General features: G+C 45.4%; 1 protein-coding gene across 1 annotated transcript in view; it reads right to left on the reverse strand.

Annotated features, from left to right (window-relative positions):
• Nucleotides 1–803: 803 nt before the first annotated feature.
• The window catches only part of Rgcc (regulator of cell cycle), a 13,272-nt gene continuing 1,848 nt past the window's right edge, over nucleotides 804–12,227 (reverse strand). Inside the window, exons 3-5 of the mRNA XM_021182070.2 lie at nucleotides 3,745–3,852; nucleotides 2,303–2,365; nucleotides 804–1,173 (exon numbers count right to left, since the gene is read on the reverse strand). Of these exons, the coding sequence (XP_021037729.2) occupies nucleotides 1,166–1,173; nucleotides 2,303–2,365; nucleotides 3,745–3,852 (179 nt within the window). The 3' untranslated portion in view covers nucleotides 804–1,165. The remainder of the gene's footprint in view (nucleotides 1,174–2,302; nucleotides 2,366–3,744; nucleotides 3,853–12,227) is intronic.

Consider the following 12,227-nt stretch of genomic DNA (forward strand, 5'->3'; position numbering starts at 1 on the left):
AAAGAAAAAGAAAGAAAGAAAGAAAGAAAGAAAGCAAGCAGGAGGGTGACTTGCTGAGCAGGGTCCAACAAGAGAGGAAGAGACTGAGGGAGGGATTTGTGGTGTATGTGTCAGTGACTAAAACATATTATATAAAGACATGAAAACTATCAAACAGTAAGAGAAAAAAATAAGTCAAAGGCTTTTAAAAAAAAAGATTTATTTCTTTTTATGTGTTTGAGTGTTTTGGTTTTGTTTTTTTTTTTTCCTGCACATCTGTCTGGGCGGCACATGTGTGTCTGCTGCTGTCTGAGGAAGTCAGAGGTTGTGTTAGATTCCCTGGAACTAGAGTTACAGATACGTTGTGAGCAACCTATAGTTGCTGAGAATTCTACCCGGGTCTTCTGGAAGAGCAACCAGTGCTCTTAACTACTCAGCCATAGCTCTGGGAAAAATATTTCTTTGAGATTTTATTTATTTTTTAATGTATGAGTGTTTGCCTAAGTGTCTGTGCATCACATGCATGCAGTACCAGAAGAAACCAGAAGGTGGCGTCATATCCCCTGGCACTGGAGGTTATGCCAGGTGTGAGTGCCATGTGGGTTCTGGGCATTGACCCCCAAATCCTCTAGAAGAGCCGCTAGTGCTATCAACCACTGAGGCTTCTCTCCACCCCCATAAAGAAATGGTTTTAAGAATGTAAGGAGTTGTAAGGAGTCTGTGTAAGCACAGCACACGGGATGCTCACTAGGGATCCAGGAGCCTGTCTCACTAGGAAACTACTGGGTGGAAATATACTGATGGAAATAAGGCAGCTTTCAAAGTACAGATCTCCGTTTAAATTTTATTTGTATACAAAAATATATTATGATGGGAAAGCTTATTATGACCTCCAACTATATATAAGTAATTACAAATATTTCCATAAAAGCATTTTAAATTATAGAAGAGCTATGTTTAAAGGAGTAAAAACACATTAGATAGATCCTCTGTTGAATATGCTGCAGGTAGGTAAACAAAGTCAGCTTCACTCTCCGAACTGCCCAGAGATGGGCCCAATGGCTAATGTTATAGTGAACCAAGAATGGCCAGGGGGCAGGAGCCTCAGCTCTGCCCTCTCCCGCAGCAGATTCTAGTAGCCAATTTGCCAGGTCCTCGGGGCCTTCTGGACCCCAAACTCCTTGCTTCACATACCTGAAAAGAGGACAAAGAATAAGTTATCCCCGCCAGAGGCTCACAGCTCGCATGCTTAACCACACCACATAGTCTCAGAGGAGCATCAGAAGCAAAGTTAATGGCAGGCTTCCCTGCAGCGCACGGCTGGCTAACTGGAAGGACTAGGGGGCCAGCTGCAATTTGCATAAAGTAGACAGGCGTGTTGCATGGACTGATTACAAATTGTGCTGCAATTAGAATAAGCTCTGTCAAAACAGGCCTACATCTTCTGATGTAGGATGTCGCAAAGGGGCCAATAAAACCATCAAGCAAATACAGAATGATAGGGTGCTAAGAACATGGCTAATTTTAAACAGATTATTCTAAAGTTAGCTATGGGGTCTAGCTTTTTAGATTTTTACCTATTTGACAAAGTAAAAACATAGAATATTTCTTGCAGAATTAAAAAAAAATCATTTTCACTAAGTAAGAAGCCAGAACACAAATTCTCCAAGGCTTAGCAAGTTCCCCATGAGAAATGCTGACACCAGCAACCCTGCAGGCTGGGGCTGGTCCTTCTGCCTCCTGCAACCTTGTCCTTCGAAGTAGGGCATGCAGAGAGTGTGGCAGTTCCTTCCTCTAACACAGGTCCCCACCACACCCCCACTGCAATTTTGATTTGATGTTTTCCATTTGGGGTCACACAAAATGGATAATGACAGTGAAATTCCCAAATGAGAAGTGCATAATGAATCGGGGCCGCTGGCGAGTTGACATGGGTCAGACCTCTCACCAGGCTCCTGTATCAAACCCGGGGAAATTACCCTGATCAGACCAGACCAGGCTGGCCGAAGGAAGGCATTTGTGACCAATCAGTCCTCTTCTCTCAGGACTGGACATCCTGTGTGGACCTCTTCTCAGCAAAGATCTCACCATTTTCTAATCAACATGTCATTGTGCCCTGCTGACCTGTTTGCACAGTTGGGAAACTTTTCTGCAGGCTTATCCTCCAAACTGCTTTCTGAGCCAATGAGGTCCTGTTGCTATACCTAGAGCAGCCTTATGGTGTAACTTCCTACCCCCAGGGCAAGCTGGGAAACATCATAGCACGTTATCAAAGGCGGGGCTCAGTGTTCTGCTATACTTTAAACACCCAGCGTGTACTCACTTGCTAAGGTTCTGTCCAGATCGGCGATGAAGTCTTCGAGCTCTTTAGTGTCACCTAATTTGGCTGCAAAACAGAAAAGAGTTCAGCTTCCCTCTCAAACACAGCTGATAGGGGACTTTCCCAGGGATTAGGAAAACCTGTTGTTTTCAGTGACCTCACGGGAGTGTGTCACGCACCAGACCTTAGTGTCTGCCCCACATTTACTTTCATTTTAGCAACTGACCTGGAGGCTAATCTGGGTGTTTCTCCTGTAGGTCTCTATCATCCTCACTCCTCACCCCACCCACCACCCCACCCACCTTCCTAACCTTGAAGACTGGTCTCTCAGTGTCATAAAAGTTGGGGGTGGGGAGGGATGACAAATTGTGCTGTTACTGGAAGACAATACTGCGATCCTCTGATTTGAAGTGAGTGTAAAACTACTGCTGTCTCCTGTCAATGTGGAACATGGACCAGGCGGTCTTACTTGACACATCCAGAGTAGCACAGACCTTGCTACATTGTGTCTAGACACTGCTGCCTGTGCAGCCAGAGGCAGACGCTTTCTGCACGTATTTTACTTTCTTCTGTATAATTCGTCATTCATGACTTCCTTGAAATGCATTGCTAAATATTGTTTTTAGTCACCCTAGCTGCCTACAACAGATGATCATTCTTGGCTTTCCAGTCCCCTCGCCACAAGGGCCTTTTCTCCTTCCGTAATCCCCACCTCTAGAGGATTAGGTAGCGGATCTGAGCAGTATTTAAGCCATCCTCTAGACTGCTCTCTCCCTGGAGTGCACAGACCCATTACAGATCGGAGACTGAACCACGGCCGAATCCCCCGTGGCTGCTAACTTTTGCGGTGGGAAGGGAATTTTAAAATATCTCTTTCAAGAAAGAGGGAAGTTCTACTTGAATGCCACGTGGAGACACGTAGTGGGATCGTCGCATTTCTTTAAGAGTTTGGCTCCATTTGTATTGTCTTTTGCAACTATTTTCAGCAAGTTCAACTTTCCTTGGAGGGGGTAGCTTCCTTTTGTTCTCAGCAGGGCGCCTGTCAATGTAACAGAACATTCAGGTCTCTAGCTGGTGAGACTTGGCCAGTTCCAAAAACTAAGCACCCATTCATGAAACTTAAACCCCTCTTTAGTCTGCTAAGACCTAAGCAGAGAGAGGGTGGAGCTGTTGCTTTGAATCATGTCCACTTATATATATATATGTGTGTGTGTGTGTGTATGTATGTGTGTGTGTTTTAAAAATATATATGTACATATGTATATGTATTTATATATACACATATATATGTATACATATTTGTAACATCTATATGTAGATGTTTTGATCTATATTAAAACAAATATATATTTGGTATGTATGAATGTATACATGTGGGGAAAGCCTAGTTGAGGATACGGGGTGGGGATAAAGGAGCAGAAAAGCAGTCTAGTTGGCGAGGTCACCTTTCCGAGGAGTGACAGCGGAGGGCAGGAGAGCTGGAGAGGAGTTGGTTGGAGAATTCAGCTTCTCATCACTGAAGGTGAAGCTGTCCCTGTACACTGAGTCTGCACCTTTAAGGAAGGAAGCCATAGTCATTAGGGGCTGTCCTTACCAGACCACACGCTTGCCAGTCTGTCTACAGAACCCAGCAGTTACTCTCCCGGGGAACCAGATGTTACAGATCGATATTTTAAAAAGCGGGCCAGTTCCCAAACTAGGCACTACATGATATTAGGCAGAGAAGTGTGTGTTTGTCCAGTCAAGTCCACTGTCAACCTTTGTTCCTTTAAAAAAAAAAAAAAAAAAAGGTGTGACTGATTGACAGGACTAGGCCTCTGCTGCACAGGAGTCTGCTGGCCAGATCCTGGCTGATAGGATGAAGGATGAAATATGACATAACCTAGTTGGTAGGGTGCTTGTCCAGAAGGCCTGATACCCTGGATTCAGTCCCCAGCACCATATACATTTGGCACAGTGGTGAAAGACTAGGAATTAGACGGACTCCCTGGTAGGCCGGACCGACGGGCAGAGGGGCCATGGTTAGTAACAAAGGTAGAGAGCTCTCAAGATGGCTGGCTTCTTCCTCAGCTTCCTGACTTGAAAGAAACACCTGGCAGTTTAAGCAAAAGGCCTTGCAGGCTTTCGTCTCCCACCCTCAGGCTCTCTGCTGATGGATTGGCTCAACAAGTTTGAGGCTGGATCAGGACAGATTACAAAACAGCTGTGGGCCAGTCAACCATCCTGTCCTCCTTCAAACTGACCAGCTTTAAATTAGGGGAGGGAAACTCTAGTCTTAAACAAACAAACAAACAAACAAACAACAACACACCACCTGGCTTCTGCTCTAGAGAGGGTCTTTTTCTGTGTGTCTGACACAAATCGGTGTTTCCTCACCCCCAATAGCCACCATTTTTTTTCAAGAGGTAATTCTGCTCCTGTTTGCAGTACTTGAGATTTCTCTGAGGTTCCTGCCGCCTTTTAATGCTTTAAGTGGTAGAGAAAACAAACCCGAGCAGGAGGCCCTGGACTGGATCAGTGGGGCACACCGGTCAGTCAGCGGCACGCTGATGATCCCAGCACTCTGGAGGTAGAAATAGGGGGATCGGAAAGTCAAGGTCATCCTTAGCTACATCCTGAGCTTAAGGCCAGCCTGACACTGGAAATACAGGAGGCTCTGTCAAAATAGGGGGGGGGGCAGGGGGAGCAGGGACTCATCAGTTAAGACCTAGCTGCTTTTCCAGAGGACCTAGGTTACATTCTCAATACCAACCTAGTAGCTCCCAACAATCTGTAACTACAGTTCTAGGGGTCTAATGCCCTTTTCTGGCCTCCTCAGGCACCACATATATACGGGCAAAACACTCATACAAGTCAAATTTAAACACTCAAAATATAGGCTACTTTTCATGAAAAATGTCCTCTTTCTTCTAAACACTTTTCGAATATAAGCACAATGTTGGGCCCCATATCGAATTAATGTCCTTTCTTTGCTCATGAGTCTTGAACACAGAGTTCCCAAGACTCTGCACTCCTGTACTGGAGTCAGAAACAAAGACTGTTTTTGTTCTTGTCTGTTCATCCATGACAGTCAAGGGACTTAGCGGCTCCTTCTATACTTATTCCCCAAATGTCAAAGCAGCAGTCGACGGAGTCCTTGCCAGGCCACGCTGCACCAGGGCCAGCTACTGCAAGCTCAAGGGTGATGAAAGAGACCATATTCTAGGCCTCAATTTACCCGCCAAGAAGGTAGAAAGGTGGCCTGGACAATCCTTCCAGGTCCTCCCAGATCTGAGATTCTAAGTCCTGCGGAGGAGGAAGCCAGCCCTGCTCTGAGGATGTAACAGAGGCTCAAAGACAGAGGTTAACGGAAGCAGGGTGTGGTCCCAGAGGTGGTGGTGAAGAAGCCAATTTTCTGGTTAAAATCGAAAGGAAAGGAAAGCAAAGCCAGCCGGGGCACTGCAGGCGCTCTGGAAAGGCCCTGAGGTGAGCAGCTGAGGAAGAGCCTGGCCAGGTCCCTGCTAGCCAGCCAGCCTGCCCGCCCGAGGCTCCTGCCCTTCAAGCCGGTTCCCTCCATTCAGGGAGAGGAAACACATCTTGCTCTAGTTCCACAAACACATTATGAACTCGTCTAAATTATTTCTTCATGTGCTCAGAATAAACGAAAATCAGGCTTCTGAAAGAAGTTTCTAGCCGTGTGGGAGTTGGGCTCTGTCCCCTAAAGGCTGCCACACCTCCCCAAGTTGTCTTGTTTGGTTGGCTGTTTCCTCTGTCTTCCAGCCACCTTCCTGTCATCTTTTCTGGCCTATATACCCACCTACCCCACTTTTCCAAACATCTCCAGAAGATCTTCATGAGTAGCCCTCATAATCTTTCCTTCCTTTAGGAGTTCTAGCCCAGATCACCTTAAAGGACCACAGTCATTTTTCAGGGCTTTGATGACAGGAACCCATACTGAGATTTTCCACATTGAACCTTAAACCCAGGTCTCCCCTCTAAAATTGTTATAACTCGCTCCCACCTCCCACTCCTCAGAAAGCTGGTCCTTGAAGTGTGAGACCAACTGTGTTTTGGCAACACCAAGAACACCACGATCCCTCCCACTGCGACTACCCTGAGAAGTATAATCACTTCTGGTCTACAGGTCTGGCCTCAGCCCTACTTCCCAAGTGTACTTGACAATGGGATACTTTGTGCCCTCCTAGTAATATCTCTTAGGATGTTGGAACTCTCTAGAATTTGACTTGGAAGCTCTTCTGCTTGGTTTTTTTCCCCCCTAGCTGAGTCCTCCTATACAACAGCATCAATGACAGCAACCCTATCCCCTGCACATAGGAAAGTGCACCACGCATATCCGTTGCAGATCCCTGGAAAAGCATCACTGTTATCTCTGTAATAACCAGGGGGAATCACCACAGATACAGACTGAGAAACATATGAAGAGAAGATAGAATCGTCTTTGGTGGCAAGAAAGCCGCAGAGAGACCCAAGGGAAGCAGGCTATATAAGCCAGGAGGGAATACCAAGTCCCTTGCCACCTTATTATCCTTGTCTCTTAAAGACATCCAAGAACATCTTTCCATCCTTAGACCAGAGTTCCAGCTCTGAGACTCACTACACTTTACCCAGAGTGTAAAGGCCACCCTGCTCCTTGCTCTCTATCTCTCAGAACAGATGGCACTTAAGAGCCACCTTCAATACCACACCTCATTCCACCCCTCCCTGCAGACGCCACAGTCCTCGCCCTAGCTTTGAACTTCATTTCTGTTCAGCTCCAAATCTCCAGAAATTTCACATCCACATATAATCAGGCTGGTTCATCTTCTAAACCATGGCTGTTTAAAGAAGCACTAACCTCAACAGGGGGAAAGGTCATTACAAAAGAGAATCACAAAAGAGTGAAGAACTCCCTCGGAGGAGTAAGGGACACCTCACCCCAGACAGCATGAAGCGACTGTGGGGAAGAAGCCAAGTCTCCTGGCTTGCCTTTGATCCTTTAAAATCTAGTCCATATGATAAATTCCTTAGCCCACAGATTTCCCTCAAGGTCAGGAAAATAAAGGCAGACTCTGGTTTGGACATGACAAATCAATTCAGTTGTAAGCCAGACTGATCTATGGTTGCCTCATTGCTGAGGTACTCACACTGCTCTCATAATGAGGGAGGAAGAGGGGTTAAAATACAGCATCTATATCTATATAACATACACATACAGAGGCAGGGCAAGCATAGCCTGTACTCACTTCCCTTCTTCCTGACCCCACCTCATGCACACTCGCGCACACGCATACACACACACGCACACACACACACACACCACACACTGTCTCACATCCTTGTCAGCTCATCACCTCACCATGGTTCTACCTGCTTTCCATGTCTTCACAGACCTTAGGCCAACTCCAGGCTTCACTTTGTTCCACCCCTAAGGACCTGAAGCTATGTCGCTGTAGAGAGGGTGAGGAGCAGAGCCCATGTGAAAAGCAATAACAACCTACAAAGAATTCTGTGTAGGATGCAGTGGCTTCATAATGACTTGATTTTCGAGTTCCTAGCAAAACGGAGACCAGCAGGTCCAGGAAGGAAGCCATCATCACTGAGGAGAGGACGAACCAAGACTCTGAACCCTGGCTTCCCGCTATTTTCAGATTATAGCATTTGTTTTTAAAAGGTTCTCTTCGGAGGTAATTCACGGAGAACATACCCACGACACAGAGATACCCAGACCCTGAGCATCTTTGCCTGCATGAACAGAATCGCATGCTAGAGGTTATGGCAGATGGATAGGTGAGGCAGGCTCAGCCTCTGGCTGAGTTCACTCCCTTAGAGCTCTTGCAAAAATAATATTCAGCCAGTCTGATAAAATGACAGCGGTGTGCCTCTGGCTGATAGCACAGACATGTATTGCTGTCCCACCCTGCTATCTAGTGTTGTCATGATCAAGGGGCCCAACGATGATCTGAGGAACCTTTAAATGTGGTAAGGTAGACCTTAAGGCGTCTACTTCAGACTGCCTTGAAAGCCCACCTCACCAGAATCAAATCCCCATTACAAACATCCTTTAAATTCCTGATCCATTTAATGTATTGAAATCTCAGATTCTGGGACTGGGTCTCCTTAGAGACCATCAAAAAATAAATAAACAAAAGCATATTATATATACACAACCCCTAGCTTTAGGTATGCCCATCAAGTATGAGAAATTCCATAGTACAAACAGAAACTTTTTTTTTGTTTTTTATTTTTTTTTTAAAAAAAAGGCATAGACTTTTTTTTTTTGGTTTGGGGGTTGGGAGAAAGGTAATTTAGGGTTAGAACGAACACATGCTACCCTGAAGAAAAGTAAAACCACAGACAGCGAGCCTTGCCCAGAGTGCCTGCAAATATAGAACAGTCCACACATCTGCAGCAAGGGAACTACAGTAATTAACCAAGAAAAAGGAAGCCCTGAGTCTGTGGCGCTGGTTCCATGGGGAATGGCAGGCATGAGGGAGGGTCTTTCTTCTCCTCCAATTCTAAATTCTGACAGCTTCAGTGAAGCATGGCACAGTGCCAAAGAATCCTGGGTCTCTGTTTGATCATTGTGCCCCCCCCCCCACTATCCTCTGGAATGGCCCTGACCCTCTAAGATAGTATACCAGATATCAGAGAATACGATCTGTCACTCACTCCTAATGTGGTACCAGGTATCTGGAGGGCTCCTACACCTCACACCTTGCCAGGTTTCAACTCCCGACTCCTCAGCTCCATTAGCCACTGGCTTGGTAACTGTCATGCTGGTTTCCAGGATCCCTAAGGTCTCCTCTTTCAGAGCCAGACCAGCATATTCTAAACATAAGTAGATGTTCTAAATCTTGCTATGCTAAAGCACCCAGTCCCTATTCTCCCCAAATATCTACAATCTTATCATAGCTACGGCATGGACAGTAGACCTCAGACCTTTCCTATTAAACAGCAGCACACAGTCCTCTCACAGGATGACTTACGTGAAACCCTAGTATATAAGAATCACACCTCAGCTTCCTCTTTAAAGGCATAAGTCAGTATAATAAACCATTTACGAAGTCAACCAGTAGAAGCATACAATAAATACATGGGATAAAATTTGGGATAGAATGGGTGAAAACTTTATTTAACCTACTTAAAGATTACTTTCAAAGCTTATATATATATATGTGTGTGTGTGTGTATATGTATATATATAGGTAGATAGATATAGATATAGATATAGATATACTGAACAAGAGTGAGGCACGGTGGCACACAACTTTAATCCCATCATTTGGATCTCGGTGAGTCTGAGGCCAGCCTGGTTTATATAGTGAGTTCCAGGATAGCCAGAGAGAGCTACATAGTAAGACCCTGGCTTGAAATAACATAAATAAATAAATAAATAAATAAACCCAAAGATGTTCAACTTCTACAGCACCCCAAAGGCTCAACAAACCTGAAGACCACTTTTCTAGCTCCCATCTGCACTGCTCTTTTACTGAGACTTAAAACTGTTCCTAACAGAGTGCTATGGGAAAGGCACAGCCCTTTTAAAAATCCACTTTCCCTTATCCCCAGTGTGAATGTGTGTGTCTTGTCTATGCATTTGAGAATGGTGCCCTGAGAGGCCAAAGGTGTCAGATCCCTCGGAGCTAGAGTTCCAGGCAGTGCAGTTGTGAGCTGTCAACATGGGTGTTCAGAAACGAAGTCTGGTCCTTTTGGAAAGCAATACCTGTCCTTTACCTCTGAGTCATCACTCCAGTCCTGCAACCTGCTTTTGGTTTTGGTTTTTGGCTTTTTTTTTTAAATGGGGGGGGGGGTAAGTATTTTTCAAAAATGAGGAGGAATATTCATCACCTAGGTCCACAGACCTTTGATCCTGAAAGCCTTGAAAAGGACCTGCAATACCACGTATAAAAAGATACATGATCTGAGCTTGAGGGAACGCTGGGCTACTCAAGTTCTGGCTCACATGCTAGGCAACCCTTCGTGAAGACAGAACAAAACTAATGAAGATAAAAGTGCCTAACTTGTAAGACTGTGGTAAAGATTTTGTGTGATAACATTGGAAGACCAGCCAGAGATGGCTGATAACAAGAGCTATCACGTTACAATCAGAGCAACCCCAGTGAGGGCTTGCTAAAAGTAAGCTAGCTGCCACCACCACCATGACAAGCCTGATTGGCCCTCTCAGGAGGCTAAGTTTCAGTAGGCTGCACCTCTCCCAGACATCCACTTCCACCAGACAGGCGAGTATTAGGAATGTCTGCACTCCATTCCTGGAGACAATTAAGGCAGACATATTATGTGTCCTTAAGAAAGCATGACTTAGATGCACACAAAATCCACCAAGATGATTTCTAAGCATGCAGGGAACAAACCACATTGAAGGCAAAGACCAAGGTCATCTGTGCTTTCTTAGATCCTCCCTGTTACTCTCCAACCACCACAGAAAGAAAGCTTAAGTTAACCACAAAGGCAGAAAACAAAATGCACAGAGATATGCCTAAGAAAACAAATTCTATCAATCTTCTCTCCAACTGATAAGAAACGGTAGCGAATTCTCTTTTTAAAACTCCTAAAAACACGCCCTGGATCTGAAACCCCTCCTGGCAGAACTGGTGGGTGCTGGTCGACATCACTGCACAAATCCAGACACTAATCTAGACTGAGGCTGGGGCTTAGCAAGGAGCTGTCCTTGATTGCAGAGCATCGGGGACAGACCTAGCCTTCTCTTCTGTGGAGAAGAGAATTTATACACAATGAAAAATTTGTTCCTTGTCCCAGTGGAAAGAAATATATTCAAGTTACACCACAGCTATGGAGACAAATTTCCAGCGTCAGGCTTCACTTGACTGCTGAGAATAAGTGACCAGGTCATTGGCATCAAGACACAAAAGTTCTAAATGGAAATGAACAGCTCACCAGCCCTCTTCCCTCCCCCTTCACCTCCTAAGTCACGTGGTGATCTGTGTAGGTGGCTAAGGAAAATCAAACCAGAGCTTGGGTTTCAGATTCAAATCCTGACCAGGATGTCAAACATCATCCCTTCTCAGGAGGACAGCTCAGGCTCAGAATCTTCACCCAGTAACAAAGGAAAATGTTTCTAGATTTCAAAACAGCAATGTGACTTTTACTCCCAGAATTGGGGACAGCACAATTGGTGATGTCTGAGCCTGTATCTAGGGACTAAGGGCACAAGAACAAACAGAATTTAAAGTTCACATTGAAAAACAGTGAATAAGCCAAGATTTGAAAACAATTATATAATAATAAATAAAAGGTCACCAAAGTCACTGTTCTTGCAGGTCACTTGAGTTACTGAAAACTCTCTCTCTCTCTCTCTCTCTCTCTTTCTCTCTCTCTCTCTCTCCCTTCTCTCTCTCCCTCTCTCTCCAGAGGCAATGTGGAAAAGTTTACTAGGATGACCTTCTGTGGGTAACCTGGAGGGTGGGCGTGCCTGAAACCCTGTACTTGAACTCAGCAGCCCAGCGGGAGACTGTTTCAAAAGTGCCTGGAGTGGCGAAAGAGCCTGGGAGCTAGGCAGAAAGTGAACGAAGTTATTTCAAGCATTCCAAAAACAGCAGCTTATGAAACCATTTTGGTTTCACAAATGTTTCCTTCTTGTGCTCACTCGTGTCCTCATGTCCCCCAACACCCATTCTGGAAAAGGAAAGGGAGGGTGCTGTTGGTCTAGTGTTTGCCTAGCGTGCAAGAAGCCCTAGGTCTGACCCCCAGCATTGCCTAAAAAATGATGTGCCTAAATGTGGTGGCATTGCGCTGTCACCCCAGCACCCTGAAGCCCGAGGAAAGAGGATCAGAGAGGTTCGAGGTCACCCGCAGCTACATAGATCACCTTGGGAGAGTCTCGAAAGAAAGAAAGAAAGAAAGAAAGAAAGAAAGGAAGGAAGGAAGGAAGGAAGGAAGGAAGGAAGGAAGGAAGGAAGGAAGGAAGAAA

This window comes from Mus caroli, chromosome 14 (genome assembly GCF_900094665.2).
Source record: "Mus caroli chromosome 14, CAROLI_EIJ_v1.1, whole genome shotgun sequence".
NCBI classification, from domain to species: domain Eukaryota; kingdom Metazoa; phylum Chordata; class Mammalia; order Rodentia; family Muridae; genus Mus; species Mus caroli.